Source organism: Cervus elaphus, chromosome 5 (genome assembly GCF_910594005.1).
Source record: "Cervus elaphus chromosome 5, mCerEla1.1, whole genome shotgun sequence".
In the NCBI taxonomy this organism is placed as follows: domain Eukaryota; kingdom Metazoa; phylum Chordata; class Mammalia; order Artiodactyla; family Cervidae; genus Cervus; species Cervus elaphus.
In genome coordinates, this window is record NC_057819.1 from 17,460,132 (window position 1) to 17,480,433 (window position 20,302).

Below are 20,302 nucleotides of genomic sequence, written 5' to 3' on the forward strand. Positions count from 1 at the left end.
TATCTTCCTCATTTACTCTAACTTGGTTCCTTTCTTTCTCTCTCTCTCTCCCCACCGCCCCCCCAACCCCTCCTCCTCTTTTAAAAATTTCCCTCCTACCCTAGCTGTGTTTATCACTTTCTTAAGTGAGCTTTCAAGGAACCAAAGTATAATTTTGTTATTACTATTAAAGTATAGGTTCCACATTTTCCCCAGTTAGCTACTCAATTTTTGTATTTGAAGGGGGAAAGAATTCCTGGATAAGGTACTTGCTTTGCAAGCATCTTTTCAGAAAGACGATAAACAGAGGAAGATGTTTCTAATCAGACACGCTTACATTTTATTTCCAGCCTATGATGTCTGTTTAAATCTGCTTAATTTTTCTTATAATGCACTGTAGTTTATTGGTGTTTAGATAGGGAGAAGATGGATTTTTTTAAGCAAAATCCTATGTAGAGGCATTCAGCTCGGACTACTTGAAGTATTTGTGCTATGAATGTAAATGAGATACAGACAGCCTTTCAGTATTGGCAAATAAATCCAGAGGTGCCTTTCAAATAAATGCATGGTAAAAAATACTTCTATCTTTATTTTTCTGAAAGTAATTTCAAGATTTTAACATTTTTCTAATTGGTGGATAATTAGTTAATTATGAGACTTCATGAGCATAATTATTCTTTGTAATGGCCTTTTTTTTTTTAATGTGTGAAAATCAGATAGCACCCAGCTAGAGTTGATTGTTGTTACTTTTTATTTTCTTATTATTTTGCTTACAGGGTAATTAGGAAAGTTAAATTTTCAGTACAAAAATTTCTTGAACAAATATGGTTAAATAAGTAGAAACTCTATGAGATTCTATAGTCTACCTCTATGAAACTTTAAGAATTTGGTTTCAGGAATTGCTTTCTAGTTTAAGATACACAAGAGCAGAGGTTCAAAATTTATGTCAGGTCTTTTAGACTTTAGTGCCTAGACAATTTGTGGGGATCTGCAAGTTAATTTAAATGATGATGAATGTCCTTTTAATAATCCAGTGAAGTAGGAAAAAAGACACTACTTTCATAGATTCATGGGACTGTGAAACTCAAGAAAGCTGTTAGTACATTATTTTTTCCACCTCCCAGGTAACAGTCACTGACTTGTTAAAAAAACACCCAGAGAATATGTTGCCAGTTTTCCTTGTTCCAATGTATGTTAACTGTTATTAGTTAGGGGATTTTCCCAGTGTATAAACAGAAGTGCTTTGTTGAATCTAATCTAGATGTTAACTTAGTATATACGCCCACTAGGTGTTAGCCGTGGATGCACAGGTGATCCTAGCGCTGGCTCTTTGCCTCTCCTTCTCTCTTTAAAGGGTACCTATGCAGTTGAGAAGGTGACCAGTCGGGTTGGAATGTTGGTAGCCCCTGGCCCTACAATGTCAAGTATTATAGAATTATTTCATGTACCTAACCTGCATAACATTTACATGGGATTCACCCAGAGCCATCTCTGCTGGTGACTCTCAGCAGCTGGCCTATTAGACTACTGGAGTCAAGGTGCCTGATCCCAAAGGTGCTTGCTTCTCCCTAACAGTCCCCTGTGTATAACATCATATGAAGAACATGAGGAAGTATTTTGAAATTGTTTCTTTGTATGGGCATAGCTTCTTGGGGATTTCAGGATTGATTTGACAGAAGGCTGGAAGTCACACATTGACTTTAAGAAGTATGTCTTGAGAACACTGTCCTCAACTCATAGCCACATCATGGTTAGATTTGTATCAGTGTGCTATATTAGTAGTCACTGGAAGCAGTGAACCCATCTTGTGCTTTTGATTCTCAGATTGCTGTATTGGGATGACATGAACAAATATCTGATCTCCCTGTTTTGTGCCAACGTATGGTCAGTGCTGACAGTTGTAAAGAATTGGCTTTGCATTCTTACCTTTAATGAACACATTTTTACTTAAACTAGCCCGTCATATTTCCTTTGGAGTTAACTAGCTAGTAAAATTTTTTCTAAAGGCTGTGATGCTTTGAAGGGAGTTTGATTTTCCTAAATACATAGTTTAGGTAATCCTAAACTATAAAACAAAGGTGAGAGATCTTGAGCGGGGAGGCCCAGGGGACAAACTGAGCAGCAAAGTGGCTTCTGTAATCAGCTGAGAGAGATTGTGGTCGTTTGGCCCTGAAGATAGAGCCCTGACCTTGCCACACACCTTATCCAGCCCCTTACTGCAGCCTTGATACCATCTGTGCCCACAGGACAGGACAGTGCGCCAGCTCCAGGGCAGTAGCATGGTGAGGTTAGCCAGATGATGGCCTTGAGCTTCTGTGTGTGTGTGTGAATTATTTGTCTGTGTTTTTAAGTTGCTTTTTCAGGAAAACCTAGTGACTGTTTTAAAAGTAAATTTAAACTGATTAGATTTTGATACAGTATGTATGTTATGTGAATAAAATGCTAGTCTGATTGGTAAGCAGTAACTTGACTTTTTTTTTTCAAGAAGTGGATGGATTAAATGGAGTCAAATATAGAGATGGGTTAGGCACTGAGCATCAAGAAAGCTGTTGATGAGCTGAAAGTTGATGAGGCATAGAAGAGCAATGAAGACCACCACATACGTCAATTATACACACTCCTTTTTATTTCACTTTAGTTTCCACTGGCTCCCTTGCTCAGCAGTATGCGCACCCTAATGCTACCCTGCACCCACATACTCCACATCCTCAGCCTTCAGCTACGCCCACCGGACAGCAGCAAAGCCAACATGGCGGGAGCCATCCTGCACCCAGTCCTGTTCAGGTAAGACACTCGGAGGCCTTCACCAGAACTGCTGCATCGTTCTGTTTACTGAGTGTTTTTTCCAGTGCCATGCAAGATGCTAGGTACCACGTGATCAAAACACATGTCAGCCCTGCCTCACCTAGGAGCCAATGTACAGCTCTGCAGGCTGTGCCCCCAGGTTTAATCACCTTAAGGTACATATTGAGAATAAGGTGATTGGGTAAGTTCTGAAAAGTTTACCAATACAGAAAAATCTAACGTAAGGAATTTGCTTGGAACTTTTAAAAACTCCCATTTCTAATGTTTATGTGATATGATTTTGTTTGTTTTCCTATTAGTTTCTTTAATCGTTCCTTTTTAAGAAGGCACTTAAGGAGCTCTTTGGCATCTGGAGCTCTTTGCTCCAGTTCCCTGGAGCAGTACTCTTAGTTCCCACTGCTTGGTTGAGGGCTTGCAGTCTGACAGTCAGGCTTGTATCCCAGAAAGGAATGTTTCTTAATCTGTACTCTTTGCTGTCACTTTGCAGCACCATCAGCACCAGGCCGCCCAGGCTCTCCATCTGGCCAGTCCACAGCAGCAGTCTGCCATTTACCACGCGGGGCTTGCGCCAACCCCACCTTCCATGACACCTGCCTCCAATACACAGTCTCCACAGAATAGTTTCCCAGCAGCACAGCAGACCGTCTTTACCATTCATCCTTCTCATGTTCAGCCGGCTTACACCAATCCACCCCATATGGCCCATGTACCTCAGGTAAACCTGCTTTAGCCAACTTTTTGTGAAGACCAAATAGGATGTGAATAGATGAGCAGCAAAGAGCCAGATGCTCTTCAAGCTAGGAACCCCTGTGTGTGATGCCATCTGCTTGTCTCTTCTTTCCCACTCAGATACATGTGATCTGGCCTTAAATGAATGTTTGTGTGGTTTTGTAATGGGATCAGTGAAGTTGCTGATTGGTCAGTCTTTTGACATTTCCCAACTGAGGCCTTAAAAATACCTTTGACTCTGGAATGCAACCTAGTTCTTTCCTTACTGTGTCTGCATTGCTCTGTTTCTGTTTATATAGCTTTCTTGTTGCTATATATACACATATATGTAAGCATATTCCCCCCACATCTCAGAAACACACACACACACACACACACACACACATACACATACACATACAGGTCTGACAAAGAAGATGGGATTTCACAAATTCTCAACTCTGAGATGACTGCCCTGGGACTGTCCACTTGAATGTTAGTCACCTGAGTTCCTAAGAAATCTCTTCATTTGTTTCCCTGGCTATTCCTAAATCTGCTTTTACCACATGTTGTACTTCTTGAAAGGGCTTGGCCTTGTACACTGGTGCTGTGTGATTTGAAGCTGGAAGCGCCCAGGTGTTCCCATTTTTCTTAAAGAGTAGATCTGGAAGCACTTGGAGCTCACTTCTAGCATAAGTTTCTAAAGGTTGAAAGGTGTGATTGCTGCTGACCAAAGTCCAATGCGATCCAGGGCCAATTTGAATTGTCTTAATGAGGAGAAGGAGCTGCACTGAAGTTGAACTTTTAACACTGTCCTTTGAGGCCTTCCCTGGAGCTACTAAGGGTGGATTGGCTGTATTTGATGTCTCTTTGCTGCTTTCATAACAGAACTCTCTTAGGCAGGTCCCAGCTTAAACTGCCCCTTGAACTCCGTTTCATGTCAAGCAGTGCACCCCTGAGGCTCTGGCATGGTGGGGCTGGAGATGCTTCTCAGTTGGAGCTAACTCAGAAGGTGACCTTGTAACTAGAGTTCCACAGCTCTGGGAAGTCTGGGCATCCTCCCCAGCAAACGGGCAGGTTCTGTAGCGTGGTGCACTGCAGTGGATGAGTTGCTTTTGATGGTGGGGAGGGGAGCCGGTTTGGTCAAGTGTGGGGCAGCATGGTTTGGCTGAATCAGGAGCTTCATGAGACCTGGGGCCGGTAGATGTCTAGCAGAGGCTGGTGGCTAAGTAGTTATGTGAATTTATATGTAAGTTGGGGTTCCTAAAACCTTATTTTTGTGTTTTTGTGCTGAAAGAACAAAAAGGTTAACGTCTGCAGGGAAGTCCAGATGTGCCCTGGGTCTACTGGAACGTGTTAGAGTCAAAACAGGGTTTGCTTCAAGGTTTATCATGGTCTAGAATAGTGCACAGTATTGGAGGAGGAATTGAGGACTTGTCCTCCTCGCTCTGCAAATCCCTGCAGAGCTGGGGTCCAGCTCTTTGGGCTAAAACCTTTCCAACTTGACAGGGAGACCTGGTTGAACTCACTGTCACTTGGTACAGGGACACTGGGTTGGCCCAGATGATTTCAGATTACCCCTCCCCACCTCACTGGAGCCATTCACTGCATCTCCTCCTGCTGCTGCTTTATCGGCGGATCTTTCAGCAGAGCAAAGGATCTGAAAGTCTTTCTCATTGCCTTGACTCATATCTTCACTGAGGTGTGCTGGTGAGCAGGCGAGAAGCAGAGGGGGAGCAGCAAAGAGAATATAGAACAGGAGTTAACAGTCCCCACTTACAATGTAATAATCTGCTTTCTTACCTGAAAGGGATGATTCAGACCCCACATGGAAGCCAGAGTCTAGAAGCATCATTGCATGTAGCCTCCTATTAGAGAAAGCTGCACTTGGATCAGGGATCTTCTTACCTTTGTGAAGACCTTGCCCCCTACATAGAATCCAGTCATCAGAAATGTTGAAGCCTAGGACACGGCAGCCCTGACTTTTACCAAGGCTCATTGGGTGCCTGCCCCCTCAGCCTTGCAGAATCTGCCAAAAGGTGAAGCGTGTCTATAGGTCAACTAATGGATCCACTAGGGAATGTCCCCAGAGGAAAGAAAGGGCCCTGAGGGCCCACTGTTGCCCTTTCCTGAGAGCCCCAACCCAGTGAAAGGAACACAGTTGACATGTTGTTTAAGCTGGAGATGTTGCCTGTATGCGTAAAAGAGCTCTCTGTTTCAGGCTCATGTACAGTCAGGAATGGTTCCTTCTCATCCAACTGCCCATGCGCCAATGATGCTAATGACGACACAGCCACCCGGCGGTCCCCAGGCCGCCCTCGCTCAAAGTGCACTACAGCCCATTCCAGTCTCGACAACAGCGCATTTCCCTTATATGACGCACCCTTCAGGTGAGGCGTGTGTGTGCAGGGGCCGCCGGGCACCCCAAAGCATTCTGCTCGCACAGGTCGAATGGCAGGCAGGGCCAGCGCTTGAAGCCCCGCATCTGAGAACTAGCAAGACCCGTCAGAGTGTGCACAGTAGGGACTGTGACGATCAGCTCAGTGTCAGGGCCTGAGGCTTCCGGGAGCCTAGGCTGTGTGTGTTCTGATGGTATACAGGATCTGGCTTGATGAGCAGCAGCAGCAGCATTCTGTGTAGCTGATGCATGCTTAGGACTCAGTTGGCCTTCCTTGTTACGCTAGGCTGGACAGGGCAGTGTTTTCCTTCCTGAGTCCCTACAGTCTGACGTGGGGGGTTACCACCATGGCAGAGTTTGATTGTAGCTCTGGAGACTACTACTGATGAGAAAGTGCTGTGTATGGATTGGTTTTGACTATAGAATTAGCTCCAGTCTATGCCCTGGCAGGGAGAGAATGCCCGTGATTGTGCGCTAGTACTTGATGGCGGCCATGGCGAGATTTCACAGTCTAACCTGTTATTCTGAAAGCAGCACTGGTGCTTGGCTGTTATTTGGGGAGGGGATATGTTAAGGCCTTTTTTGTACCCCATGAACAACAACTCTTCTGGGAGTTTTATCTGAAATGGTTTTATGTCTGACTGGTCTGTTTCTACCCACCCACCTACCTCTCCCCATTTTGGTACAGATGCTGGGGGGTGGGAAGGGTACAGAGTGAATTAAATTTTGAGTCTTGTTCAGCTAGCACAAGGATAGCTTACAGTCATGTGCTGCAGAAACACTAGGCTAATATGCAAGTGTTGCCAGTTTTCTGTTTAAATATTCACTTTTCTTTTTTACAGTACAAGCCCACCACCAACAGCAGTTGTAAGGCTGCCCTGGAGGAACCGAAAGGCCAAATTCCCTCCTCCCTTCTACTGCTTCTACCAACTGGAAGCACAGAAAACTAGAATTTCATTATTTTGTTTTGAAAAAATATATGTTGATTTCTTGTAACATCCAATAGGAATGCTAACAGTTCACTTGCAGTGGAAGATATTTGGACCGAGTAGAGGCATTTAGGAACTTGTGGGCTGTTCCATAATTCCATATGCTGTTTCCGAGTCCCGCAAGTACCCCAGCTCTGCTTGCTGAAACTGGAAGTTATTTATTTTTTAATGACCCTTGAAAGTCATGAACACATCAGCTAGCAAAAGAAGTAACAAGAGTGATTCTTGCTGCTATTACCGCTAAAAAAAAGAAAAAAAAATCAAGACTTGGAACACCTTTACTAAACTTGACAAAGGTTCAGTAAATTCTTACCGTCAAACTGACGGATTATTATTTATAAATCAAGTTTGATGAAGTAATCACTGTCTGCAGTGGTTCAACTTTTAAGTTAAGGGAAAAACTTTTACTTTGTAGATAATATAAAATAAAAACTTTAAAAAAATTAAAAAATAAAAAAAGTTTTAAAAACTGATACCAAGTTAATGTGTGTTTGTATGAGCTATTTCCATTATAGGATACTGAGTTTCAGGGCAGGAGGGCTGACTGCTTTCTTAATATCCTTGAAGGTTAGCTGTCAAATGATTTTTCTTCTTCACCTTTAGTTCTGGTTCAAGGTATCTCTAGAAAAAAGACAAGACTGAGAGATGTTCTCTGTGGTGGCTAGAGGTCTGCTTCAGAAGGAGGAAGGCTGGCTAGAGTTGGGCAGCACCGAAGGTCCACATCCTCGGCCTGACGTTGATTCTGTAAGCTTCCTTTTTAATATCTCCGGAACCCAGATAAGTCAGAGGTTGTCCTGATTCAGGCATCTGTGTTTTACCAGTAGGGGGCAGGAAGCACACACTCACAGTTGTAATAAAGGAATCCAGAGAGCTGAAAGGATGCAGCAATGTACAAAATAAACCCTAAGCATTTGTTAGGGGTCTTGGTTTTGTGGGAGGAGGATAAACTGGAAAAATACCTATTTTTTCAGAGATTGTAGTCATAATAGAGCCTTTAAATACTGCAGTTAACTAATCAAGATTCCAAAACCTTTGTTTTAATTAACATGTAGCAATTTGTACATTATAGCAAAATCTGTATTCAAGAATAAGTTACTTATACAGTACATAAACAATACATAAAAATTTGCCAAATAGACCTTCTGCCTATAATGATAAAAGATGAATCCATTCTCTGTGTTGTCATTACAATGTGCTATTTATTCCAGCTAAACACTGGGTGTCAGATGTGTCCTTGTTAAGAGGCAGTGGATAATAAACTATCATGTTCCTCTAGCTTGTGGGAGATGTTAGCACTCACATGATATTTGTGATAACAGACTTAGCCCTGAATAACAGCATGAAGGAATCTCAGGCAACCCTTAGGGAAGAGTTCAAGGCTTTGATTTTAGGTTAAGAAACTGTTATGTAAAAATAGTGTTCTCTGGCTTAAGATTTTAATGATTGCTATTCCTTTTTCCTACACGGTCCAGAAATGATCAAAGGCAGAAGATTTATACCAGATAAAGCCATATGGATTGCTGGTCTAAAATTCAAGGCAGGTTAGTTGACTTAATTCTTTGGTGCTGGTGACTGTTAGTTTGTAAAGTTCACTAAAGTCAGGTGAACGAAGTGACGGTGCTGGGAGCAGCCAGGCCATCCTCGTCATCTGTCATTAGAGATGAAAGAGGGCTGGCGATACTCAGGGTCTGTTTGCCACTCAGGGCCTGGCCTCTTGCCGGCAGCAGTGGTCACATTGGGGCTGGAAAGAGGGTGATGGAATGCGCTCTGACTGCAGTGGGCTGGCTGCAGCTATCAGGGTTGCTGCCTCACTGCCTGTGAGGGCATCACGCCCTGGGCCCCACTGCTCCCCCTTCCTCCAGCTTGACCTGCTCTAGCAGAAAGAAAAGGCATTGGCTTAGTGTCACTTCTTCCTAGGCCACAAAGGGCCTTTTTTGTTGGAATGTATTTGAACTGTCCAGGTAACTCAGACACATTTAGTCAAGAAATGTTTTTCTTGAACATTTTACACTGAAGCTGTCTGGAAGTGGGTGACTGTATCAGAGATTCTGAGCTTGTACTTTGCAGCCAATCATTCAGAGCTGCGAGCTTGCTGGGCCTGGCTAGCCTCTTGGCACCACCTGAGACTTGTATGTTGAGAGGCTGTTAAGAAGCGAGTGCCCCAGGCTTGTAGATGTCATATCTCTACGTTTACCCTCCTGGTCTGCGTTTGCTTAGCATTCATTACTCAGTAATGCTTGATGTGTAGAAAATGGAGCCCTTAGAAATGGACCACAACCATAGATTGAGAGTTGGATATACTTTACCATCTGTGAAACCACCCAGGAGTGTTAGTATGTAGATTTTTTGAGGGATCTTAGTTCCCTAACAAGAGATTGAACCCATGTGCCTGGCAGTGGAAGTCCAGAGTCCTAACCACTGGACTGCCAGGAGTGTTGGTTTTAAAAGTAGTGAAGCGAGGTGGCTGCTTACCTCCCTGCCCCTCCTAAAGTCTGACCTCCTGGAGTACAGAGAATGGCTGGAACAGACAAACCCCTCACCCCAGATAAGGCAGGCAGTAGTTAGTCTAGGCCAAGGTTTAATTTTAGCCTTTGATTGATACATCTGTAAATGTTAAGCTGTGCTAATAAAACTCCCAGTTTCCTAGAAGCCACTTGGGTGAGGCTGGCAGCTATACTGAATGGCTCTGCTGGCACCAGAAGCAGCTGACTCTGCTGGGTCACTGCCTCCCTTGTTTCTGAGCCTCTGCATGAAAGTTGTGGGAGGAGCTAGCCCCCTATGAAATGTGTCACTTGTGAAAGGCAAGTACAGATGGAGATTCGACTGCAGGACCTCTGGGGATGGTGGAGGTTATGGGTGCCTGTGTATCCATGCACACATAGTCTTCATCAGATGAAGCAGTGGTCACTGCTGGAACAGAACACTGATTGTGGACTATTAAAGGAGTTTCCCATTAGCTGTGGCACCAGATTCCTAGCTTCCATTTTGGCTCAAGAAAGAGCCTAAAACCTTGTGGAATAATTTAATAAGCCTTTAGATGCTTGGAGGCTCTGAGCCAGCCCTGTTGGTGAAAGATTTACTAGAAAGGGCCCAGCAGCCCTTTTTTTCCTGGCCCCTCCCTCACCCCAGTTTAACTCTCACCATAAAGCTACTGTAAACCAGAATTCAGTTTTTTATTCATAAGGCACCGGGGTGGAACTGTTCCTGGCCACCCTCCTCTTTCAGTAATTGCTTGGAATTTCCTTGAAAGAATGACACACTTCACTTCTCTACATTTAGGAAGGACAGTATCTCCTCAGCAACAGGTGACTGTCCTGAGAATATAACAGACAAGGAAGCCAGGCATACTGGCTTGGACCAGGAACTGGTCAGTAGGTTTGCATAGCTGTCTCTGACTATAAAAATTGCATGTGTATTAGTTCAAACAGTGCAATGAAATAAGCAATGGTTTAATTTTGAAACCTGAATTCTTTGAAAAATTAATCTGAGGTAAAAATGTTTAAAATCATTTTTGACCTTTAGCTTGTCCATCTGCCAGAACTTTGTCCTAAAGCTGAGAGTGGAAGCAGGATAGGTGTGGTCACCTGTGGCTTGGGTACAGCAGACCTGCCACCTGGACTGACGCTACAGTGGGAAAACCACGGCAGAATCCAGGGCTTGTTAGTGTTTTGGGCTTCCATATGGGCCCCCTCCCCAAGTAGAAAGTCTGTCAGCTGGGACAGACAGTGTCAGTGAAAAGGAGAAGTAGTTTCCACTGCCAACTCCAGCCCTCCCTCTCCCCCCACCCCGGCCGCCTCTCAAGAGTGATGGGGCCTGGTCCTAGGGACATCCTTGAACAAGAACTACATCTGTAAACAATAAGGAGAAAGCCAGGTAAGAATGGAACTTGTTGGAGGCCCTTTAACAGGCCTAATAGAAGGGTCACATCCAAACTGGAATGAGCAGTTAAAAGTGTCCCTTGAATCTCTCTCTGGAAGGAAGGAAAGAAAGTTACATTCACAAGTTCACATCTCTGCTTGCTTGTGCTCCTCCGGGCAGCATGAAGCCCATCAGAGAGGCGTGTACTGATTGTCTATGGCCCGTAGGCGGCTCCGGGAGGAGGAGTCCATTTCATAGTCTGAGTCCCGGGCTCGACTGGCGGGCTCGGGCTCCAGGTGCCGCAGGCTGTTGGCCAGTTCCTCGGGCGAAGGCACCAGGTGGAAGATCTGCTCTGGGGGAGAGGATCGGCCTGGGAGACCCTCTGGGCCAAGACCCCGTGGACAGCCAGAAGCGCTAAGGTGGGGAAGGCCCAGCTCTGAATCCCAGCGAGAGAGGGAGAAAGGGAACAGAACAGTGTTGGAGGAACCTGGGGGACAAGTGACCGAGAGAGAGACCACACTGTCAGTCTTATCAGGGTGGAGGCAGGTGCTGGAAGGACACAACAGGAGGTCTCGGTCCCCACCCCCTTTATCAAGGGGCATCAGGGTCACACCTGGTGGCTGGGAGACGACAACCACGTAGCTGGACAGCCGGACGTCACAGGCAGCCCCGCACTCGAGGGGGATGGGCGAGCGCTGGAAGTGGTGGAGCATGTCCACGACTGAGGGGAAGCGGAGGTGCTGCACTCGGCACTGGCCCCGCTCGGTCAGCGACAGGCGCAGGTGCTACAGGAGAGGGAGAAAGGTAGGCTCAGGCCCTGGCCCCTTGCGGCTTTTAACTTGGCCGGGGTGCAGCCCCCCGCCCCCCCCCCCGCCCTGCCCCATACCTTGGCTATGCCCTGGAAGTTGAACGTGAGCACATACTCGCCGCGCCGTGTCTCGCTCTGCCGCACCAGGAACACTCCGTGAGCATCAGGACCTTGGAGCTGGACCAGCTGAGCCGCCTTCACCCGGGAGATGGGACCATGGAACCAGGGGTAGCAGGACAGGAAGTGATCTGTTTTCTGGCAGGCTGGATCCAGCAGCGCCCCAGGAGAAGCACCTGGTAGAGAAGGAGATGGGTAATGGTGACCCTCTGTGGGCACCTTATGCCCTGGGCTGGGTCCTGATGTACTGGAGCACAGAGGCCCTGACCCCTCACCTTGGTTCAAAGAATCTGTGCTTCCCCTTGGAGAGTCAGCCGTGCCGGGTTCTGTGGCTGAGGGAAAGTGCGGCTCTGGGTCTGTGGTCTCGAGTCTGCGGGAGAAGATGGGGGTTCAGGACTCGGTAGCTCAAGAGTAGCAGGAAAAGCTGTGTCAAGATGGAGCCCTTGGGTCTCACCCTTGGCCTGTGCACGCCCGGAGCTCGGCCATCCACGAATTCAGCTGCTGTTCATCTCCCACATCAAAGATGATGTCTGTCCGGTCCTTCACCTGACAGGAAGTAAGGGACAGCTGTGTGTAATTCCTGAGGTCTGTGTCTGCTCCCCCCATGTGTGGAAAGCTGCCACTCACCTTTAGCACAAAGGTGTACAAGTTGTCAGGCATCTCAAGACGTGTGCATCGCCGGATCTCCTGGATACTGGAGCAGGCTGCTTGTAGCTTGGACTTTGAACTCTAGGAGACCAGTGCAGGCATTCAGGGCCTGTCCCTGATAGCCCTTCACCCACCCAGGCCTCTGTTCTTTTCTGCAGTCTCCCCAGGGCCTAGCTTGCTCAGTGGACACTCTGATCCTGGAGTAGATTCTAGGATTCTTCCCAACAGAAACCTGCAGGGGATTCTCTGCCTGTAACCACAGCACTGTCTCCCCCACCCAGACACAGACACTGAGCTCCCCAGCGCCCAACAGGGCCTGAGGGCCAGTCTCTGCTTCACCTTGACCTGTGGGCATTCCAGCTCTGACCCATTTGCTGGCTGACACCAGTTTCTCTTCCCTCTGGTGGAGCAAAACCCCCCAACCCATTCTTCTGGCCAGTCACAATCGCTGCTGATTACCTCGTCACAGCAAACCCAGAGATGGAAGGTGAGGGTATCCCAATCCAAGTTCCCTCTATGGTGCTTGGGGCCCAGGCCTTTCACATTGCCTTTAGCTCCTCTCCTCCCCTCCACTGGCTCCCCACCAGGACGGACCTCTCCCAGCCCAACAGCAGCCCAGGAAGCAGATACTATCACCACATCTTAAAAAGAAGAAATTCAAATCTTGGAGATAGTAATTTGCCTGAGGAAGCAGAGATCAGGCTGTGAACCACCATTCAAAGCATATACCTGACGACTCTATTCTGCCTCCAAGTCTCGGGAAAGGAGGCATGGGTGAGGTGGCATGGTGAGAGTTGGCAGAGTAGCTTAGCTATGGGCTCTTGGGGCTCTTTTGCCAATGTGCCCAAAGGAACAGAGCCTGGCACGGCTGGCCCCAGTTACCAGCCAGCCAGAAAACTGCAAGCCCCAGAAGTCTCCCGTGACATTCAACACACATGGGGTTCACAGTGGGTGGGAGATGACCCCCAGGGCCCAGGAGCTCTCATCACTTTTTCTCAGAAGGCAGAGCACCCTCCACTTCCTCCTATGATAAAATGGCTAAGATTGTTTCCCTAGAGTCATGACATGATCAGTGGTGGCTTTCAGCAGAGGCCTGAGGAAGATAAGATGTGGGAAAGGGCAGCTGAGACCCACTGGTGCCCCTCCTCCCTTCAGCAGCTGTTTTAAGAGACAGTGAGGTGCACCTGAAAATACCACCACAACCCCCACCAAACCAGGGCTTCCCTGGGGGCTCAGGTGGTAGAGAGCCCACTTGCCAGTGCAGGAGACACAAGAGACCTCGGGTTTGAGCTCTGGGTAGGGAAAGTCCCCTGAAGGAGGAAATGGCAACCCGCTCCAATATTCTTGCCTGAGAAATTCCATGGACAGAGGAGCCTAGTGGGCTACATACAGTCCATGAGGTCGCAGAGAGCTGGACACTACTAGTTATGCGTGCGCACACACACCATCAAGCCAGCGCCAGGTGAGGAGGAAGAAACAAGAGGCAGGAGCAAAGGTGAGTTCTAGGCACAGCGGCTTTGGCAGATCCAGCCTGTGCCCAGAAGGGTATGTCTTGGACAGGAGCTGGTTTTTCAAAAGGTGGTGTCAGAGTTCATCCCAAAGCCATACACCCAGCTGAGCTTCAGGGTTCTGGCAGAAGGATGGTGAGTGCAAGACTGGGCAGCCTGTTAGGAGAGAGGCTCTTCTTGGTCCCGGCTCACACCCAGCAGGTCTTGGAGCTGCCAGTCCTGCCCTGGTGGTTGGACACAGCAGTCTGGGGAGAACTGTGGGAACACACTCTGACAAGCTACACAACTAGTAAATCCCACCCTAAGTGACCACCAGCCAGGGCATCGTCACTCTTCCAGTTCCTCTTGTATGTCCCCTACCACCCAGCTCCTCAGCCAGGTAGCCCCACCCAGCACCCACATGGACACTAGACACACTAGAGCCCAGGGAAGCAGGGACCCCATTCCCCCAGCGGTGTTCTCAGTCAGCCAGCCTCTCCATGTCTTATTTCCTGGCTACAGAATGGGTTAGTACAGAGGGCTCCGTCCTGCTCCTGCATGTGCAGTTGGCCCTGCCTGGCTCTGGACCCACAGGATCACTGGGAGGAAGTAGACCCGGCCAAGAAGGGAATGGGCCTTGTCTCCTTTTCATTTCCGCCCTGGGCCCTGCCCCCAGCGTGAGGGCCAAGATTAACTGGCGGAGCCACGGGTCTCACTCTGAATGTGGGCCCCTCAGTGCCAGCTCCACCCCCAGCAGCTTAGCAGCTGCTGACCTGACCAGCAGTGGTGAAGAAAGGATTCCCCTCCTCAGCCACGGCCAACCCTGGCCGCACAGGCAATGGTGAAGCTTGGCCCGGCTCCCCTCCGCCTGCTGGCTGAGCCCAGCACGTGTTCTTTGGTCCCTTCTCTGCAGCCCAGAGTCATACAACTCGAGAGGCTGAGCCAGGGGCTAGACCCAGCTCGTCTAGTGTCCACCTAACCAGTAACTGTGCTGCCTGGTGGGGTTGGGGGAGGCCAGGGGCTCTGCCCAGATTGGAGGAGCAATTTCTCCCATGGCAGGAGTGGGGTAGGAGGTGGGGGGCGTTTGGGCCTCGAATCTGGCCGGAGGGAATGAGAGCCGTGACTGGAACAAGATCTGGCCTCTCTGGAGGCCTTGCTTTCCCCTCAGCCTGCTGCCACTCCCTGCGCTCAGGCGCACACGGCCATCCAGAGTGCTCCAAGGCGCCCGCCTGCACCCTGCTGTGCCCCATCCTCGTTCACACTCACAGGACCCCAGCAGGGACAGTACACACAGTATCACTCACAGATACCCAATGGGCAGGACACGGTAGGGGCCAGGACACATGGGTGGGGAGGCAGCGAGCCTCCCACGTGCGGAGAGGTCCTGGGCCAAGGCCCTGAGGCAGGGAAGCACACAGGCATGCGTGCCATGCGGGGGTCCCCGTGCGGCTGAAGCAGTCAGTCTATTCTCAGGTGGGGCTGTGGAGGTGGGCAGCTGCCTATGTGGGTCTGGCATTCAGCAGAATACTCGGGCAGAAGCCAGCCAGCCAGCTGGGCCAGACCCAGCTCTTAACCCGTCTCTTTCATGGGAAATGGGAGGCGGGTGTGGGGAGGGGCGGAGACAACATCCAATTCACACCCAAACAGTCAAGAGCCTGGCACGGGGGATCCCAGGGTGTGGGCATGCTGTACCCTCACAGTGGCCTTATTCCACCCACTCTAGGGGTCTTTATTCTTCCAGGGAAAGCCTTCAGGAGAGACCCACACCAGCCTCTTAGCAATCTTCTCTCTCCCAGGGCTTTAGGACCCTCACTGCTCTCCTGTAAAGAGCAACCGTGGGACAGGAGGTAGGACTCAATATACAGCTGAAGGTGAAGGTTCAAGCCCCATTCCTCTGCCACAGCACTCAATGCTCGCGAGGTACCGGCCCCATGGCCTGGAGCCAAGATGAGACAAGCCCCAGCTCCACCACCTACATGTGGGATCTTGGGCATGGCAGTGACTGCAGCCTCACATCCTCTTTGGTAATATACAGACAGTAAGCAAGATCCTGCTGACCTTTAGGCGGAGGACAGTGGGTCTTTGCTGGGGGCCTGAAAACAAAGGCTCAGAGGAAATTCTAGATCCATTCAGAAAACTAAGATCATGGCATCTGGTCCCATCACTTCATGGCAAATAGATGGGGAAACAGTGAGACTTTATTTTCTTCGGCTCCAAAATCACTGCAGATGATGACTGCAGCTGGTGACTGCAGCCATGAAATTAAAAGATGCTTACTCCTTGGAAGGAAAGTTATAACCAACCTAGAAAGCATATTAAAAAGCAGAGACATTACTTTGCCAACAAAGGTCTTGTCTAGTTAAGGCCATGGTTTATCCAATAGTCATGTATGGATGTGAGAGTTGGACTATAAAGAAAGCTGAGCGCTGAAGAATTGATTCTTTTGAACTGTGGTGTTGGAGAAGACTCTTGAGAGTCCCTTGGACTGCAAGGAGATCCAACCAGTCCATCCTAAAGGAAATCAGTCCTGAATATTCATTGGAAGGACTGATGCTGAAGCTGAAACTCCAATACTTTGGCCACCTCATGCGAAGAGTTGACTCATTGGAAAAGACCCTGATGCTGGGAAGGATTGAAGGCAGGAGGAGAAGGGGACAACAGAGGATCAGATGGTTGGGTGGCATCACCAACTCAATAGATGTGAGTTTGAGTAAACTCTGGGAGTTGGTGATGGACAGGGAGGACTGGCGTGCTGTGGTTCATGGGGTCGCAAAGAGTCAGACACAACTGAGCGACTGAACTGAAGTCATGGATAACTGAGTTCCCCCTCAGGCAAGAGCCCAGAATGGATGCTGCTTGGACCGATGGATGAAATCATTCTGAGAAAGGCTTAATCACGTCTTATTGTATCCAAACAGCCTTAAAAAAAAGAAAGAAAGAAAGAAAATGTCTTATCTTGTTTGGATTCCAGGGATACCCAGAATGGAAATGCAGACAACCACTAGAATACAGACCTGAGTTTCACTTGCCACAGATTTGTATCTGAGCTTCCTAGCAGCCAGTGCAAAGAGGCATTCTCCAAGAAAAGGCAGCCACTTATGCATGGATCCCATGCAGAGCAGCCATTAAAGGCTCTGAGAAGAGCTGGAGCAGAGAAACCTGAACCCATGTGTTCCCCACCCAGTGGCCACCAAGTGTCTGGCTCAGAAACCCCTGTGGGGTCTGCACAACCACTGCAAGCAACCTCCCCATCCTGGGTTTTTGGAATTAGACGTTCCTGGCCTTCAGTCCCAACTCTGCCTCACCCTCCATGGACAAGTGACTTGCCTCTCCTGGCCTCAGTCTCCACTTTTACAGAGTGGGCTAACGGTGCCCCTCTACCCTCCAAGAAAATGTGGCAGTACTATGTGTGTGGGCATTGCAGGGGCAGGGGGTGGGAGGATGTGGAAAGGTCCCAGGGGATGTCACAGGGCCTTGGGAAGTCAGTCTTAGGAATACTTGGTCTGCTCAGAAGCAAACTGCTCTCCTGAGGAAACTTTCAGCTTTCATGGCTGTCCACACACAGTCTGTGAGCCCAAGGCAGCCTCCCTGGTCCCTTCCCATCTCGTGCCTTCCACAGGGCACAGTCACCGGCTTTAAACATTTGCTGAGCAATCTCCAGAGTGGAGAAGGGGGAAGAAAAAGACACTGGAGGCCAAGGGTATGGCAGGAGCCAGCAGCCAGGGACCAGTAAGTGTAGCCACGTCCATAAGATGGCAGGGGAGTTGGCTGTGGCAAGAAATAGTACTAATAGGCCCCCTCACTCCACCCTTTAATGAGCACCTCCTGTGTGCCAGGCACTGGGGCCTGGTCTCTCCATCCAGGACACTTTTGAACTGTTGAATTCACAGGTCTACACCATTTCCAGAAATTGCAAATATTGTAGAAAAGAGCATCCTGCTCTGAGCCACCTGTCTTGTCGGAGGAACATGGTGGGCACCTCCCCTGACGCCCCCCCCCAGGAGCCCATGCATGGCTGGTGTTTTATTCCCCACTTCACAAATGAGCATTCAAGGCTAAGAGAGCCTCCTACATTACAGCCAGTGGGCCTGGATCCTTTAGAGGTCAGCCTGGGATCTGTGTTTACCCTGGGCGCATCTGAAACACACAGCATCTTTGGGGGGAAGGCTGGGCAAGGGGCCGCACCCCCTCTCCAGGCACAAGAGATGGGGAGGGCAAGGAACACAGCCCCCCGCCCCCCCCACAGAACACAGTGCTGGACCCTGGGGGCAAGGGCTTGAGAACCAGCTGGCTTGGATTCCAGTCCTAAGTAGCTCGTAGGGGGGTGGGGGGGAGGGCTCTGGACTCCAGTCGTAAGCAGCTCCTGGGAGCAAAGCAGGGGCACTCACAGGGAGCCCCACTAAGGTGAGGCATCAAAAAAGGGTGACATCTTGAACCCCAAGAGATGGGTGGCATGAAAACTGAGTTGCTGTCCAGCAGTCCTGTCAGCGCTCCTCCCAGACACATCCTGAATCCAACGACTTCTCATCCCCCTCCTCTGCTCAAAACTCTTGTGGGGGCTTCCCTGGTGGTCAGTGGCTAACATTCTGCACTCCTAATGCAGAGGGCCGAGGTTCGATTCCTGATCTAGGAACTAGGTCCCACATGGCTGCAACCAAGTATCTCACATGTTGGCAGTGAAGACCGCTGAATACCCCATGTGCTGTTACTATGACTGGGCACTGCCTGCCTGCATAAATAGAGAAAATTTTAAAAGAGGGACTTCCCTGTTGCGTTGCTCCAGCGGCTAGGATTCCATGCTTCCAATGCAGGGAGCCTGGGTTTGATTCCTGGTCAGGGAACTAGATCCTATATGCTGCAATTAAGACCTAGTGCAGTTAAATATATTTTTTTTTAAAAACCTGTGAGCCCCACCTTGCTGGTCCTCACCGTGGCCTATGAGATACTGCCGGACCTTGTTCCTATTACCTCTCTAACCTCACCTACCCTCCCTCTTTCTCACTCTGTTCAATCACACTGGCCTCCACTCTGCCTTCAATGTACCAAGCACGCTCCCACCTCGGGGCCTTTGCACCTGCTGTTCTCTCCGTCTGAAAGGCAGGTTTGCCTGCATCTTCACAGATCTGGCTCTTCTTGGACGCAGGACTCAGCTCAAGGATTGCTGCCTTGGGAAGGCCTTCTCTGACCACTACTGTATCCAGACACACACAGTCACCGTCCCAGAACCCCCTTCACTTCCTCCACTGCCTTATCCACCTGTGAAATGTGCTCTGGGGCACCTGGTCTTGTCACATCCCCAGGATTGAGCACAGGGTTGGGAGGTTGTACATGCTCGACTTTAGTCCTCAACAAATATATTTCACAGGCCCCTTGTCTGCCAAGTATCATGCGTGTTGGGATCAGAAGGCACAGGATGCGGCCCCCAACGCAGACCCCCATCCTCTTGAGGACTCTAGGGGAGTGACGGACTCAGCGAGGCAAGGATGGAGGGCATGGGTTGGGCCTCCAGGGCCTCGAGCCAGCTCAGGGAGAGCCCTGGCTGAGAAGGCCCTGGATGCCTCATGGAACACGGATCAAGTTGACGATACGGTTGGAGGAACGGGAGCCCTGACAGGCAAAATTCAGCTGTCCCCAGCTACGGAGAGGAGCCAAGTGGAGCTGGGGCTCAGACCCTCGTCTATGCAGTCCCTGAGCTCACGGCACTGCCGCCATCCAGCTCACACACCACCAGGCCTGATCCAAACCGCTGCTCTAAGCAGAGAAAACCTCCTCTCCTTCAGGGAGCCTTCTCTGATCGCCACGTTGTGGTCAGTGCAAGTCCTGTGCCTCTCCCGCGGCACGGGGCTTATCAGGCCAGGCCATAATTTCCTGATGGTGCTGCTGCCCCCACCATCTGACTGGGAGTTCCTCTTGGGGGTGGGGACAGGGCACCAAGCCTTGTTTCCAGCTGGGGCCCAGCACCAGGTCCAGCCTGGAGGAGGTCCTGAGAGAGAGTCTGTCAGATCAATGGGTGAGGGTAGATGCCTGGGGCCCCAGCCGTCAGATGTCTGGGAAGCAGAGGCAGATGTGGGGGTGTGGTGAGTTATCTCACCCCCTTCTTCCCCTGCTCCCTTGAGGGCAAACTGAAGGCAATGAGCTCAACAAATATTTAGCTGAACTACAGGGTGCAGGTCACTTCCTTCCTCTGCCCCCAACTGGGGGGACACAAGACACACACTCGCACACACACCCTTTGAATGCTTGCTTCAGCCACTTTTTCTTCATGTGACCCTGAACAAATCACTTCACTTCTCTGTGCTTTTGTTTCCTCATCTGTAAAATGGAGACAGTGATGAGGCACACGCCCAGGGCTTCTGTATGTGCGACCTGTCAGTTGCCTGGAGCACACAGGAGGCTCCCAGGTCTCCTCGGTCTGGCCCTGTTGTCTCAAGCTTCCGTCTCCCCATAAGGGAGCAGGAAAGTGATGAGAGATGCCTCTATAGAAGCCACAAAGATCAAGTTGGCT

At 49.4% G+C, this 20,302-nt stretch overlaps 2 protein-coding genes across 10 annotated transcripts in view; one reads left to right on the plus strand and one right to left on the minus strand.

Moving 5' to 3' along the window:
• ATXN2 (ataxin 2) overlaps window positions 1–7,352 on the plus strand; it is a 100,031-nt gene extending 92,679 nt beyond the window's left edge. For 5 of the 7 annotated variants that reach the window (XM_043901842.1, XM_043901836.1, XM_043901837.1 and 2 more), the window contains 4 exons: window positions 2,618–2,763; window positions 3,272–3,499; window positions 5,714–5,882; window positions 6,733–7,352. In XM_043901842.1, coding sequence (XP_043757777.1) covers window positions 2,618–2,763; window positions 3,272–3,499; window positions 5,714–5,882; window positions 6,733–6,761 — 572 coding nt within the window. In that variant the 3' untranslated portion in view covers window positions 6,762–7,352. The remainder of the gene's footprint in view (window positions 1–2,617; window positions 2,764–3,271; window positions 3,500–5,713; window positions 5,883–6,732) is intronic. The other 2 variants (XM_043901840.1, XM_043901841.1) reach the window with 1 other exon arrangement.
• Window positions 7,353–7,490: 138 nt separating this feature from the next.
• The window catches only part of SH2B3 (SH2B adaptor protein 3), a 38,001-nt gene continuing 25,189 nt past the window's right edge, over window positions 7,491–20,302 (minus strand). Inside the window, exons 3-8 of one of the 3 annotated variants that reach the window (XM_043901845.1) lie at window positions 12,290–12,391; window positions 12,117–12,208; window positions 11,938–12,032; window positions 11,624–11,838; window positions 11,351–11,522; window positions 7,491–7,750 (exon numbers count right to left, since the gene is read on the minus strand). In XM_043901845.1, the coding sequence (XP_043757780.1) occupies window positions 7,722–7,750; window positions 11,351–11,522; window positions 11,624–11,838; window positions 11,938–12,032; window positions 12,117–12,208; window positions 12,290–12,391 (705 nt within the window). In that variant the 3' untranslated portion in view covers window positions 7,491–7,721. Of the gene's footprint in view, window positions 7,751–7,894; window positions 11,523–11,623; window positions 11,839–11,937; window positions 12,033–12,116; window positions 12,209–12,289; window positions 12,392–20,302 lie in introns of those variants that run through there. The other 2 variants (XM_043901844.1, XM_043901843.1) reach the window with 2 other exon arrangements.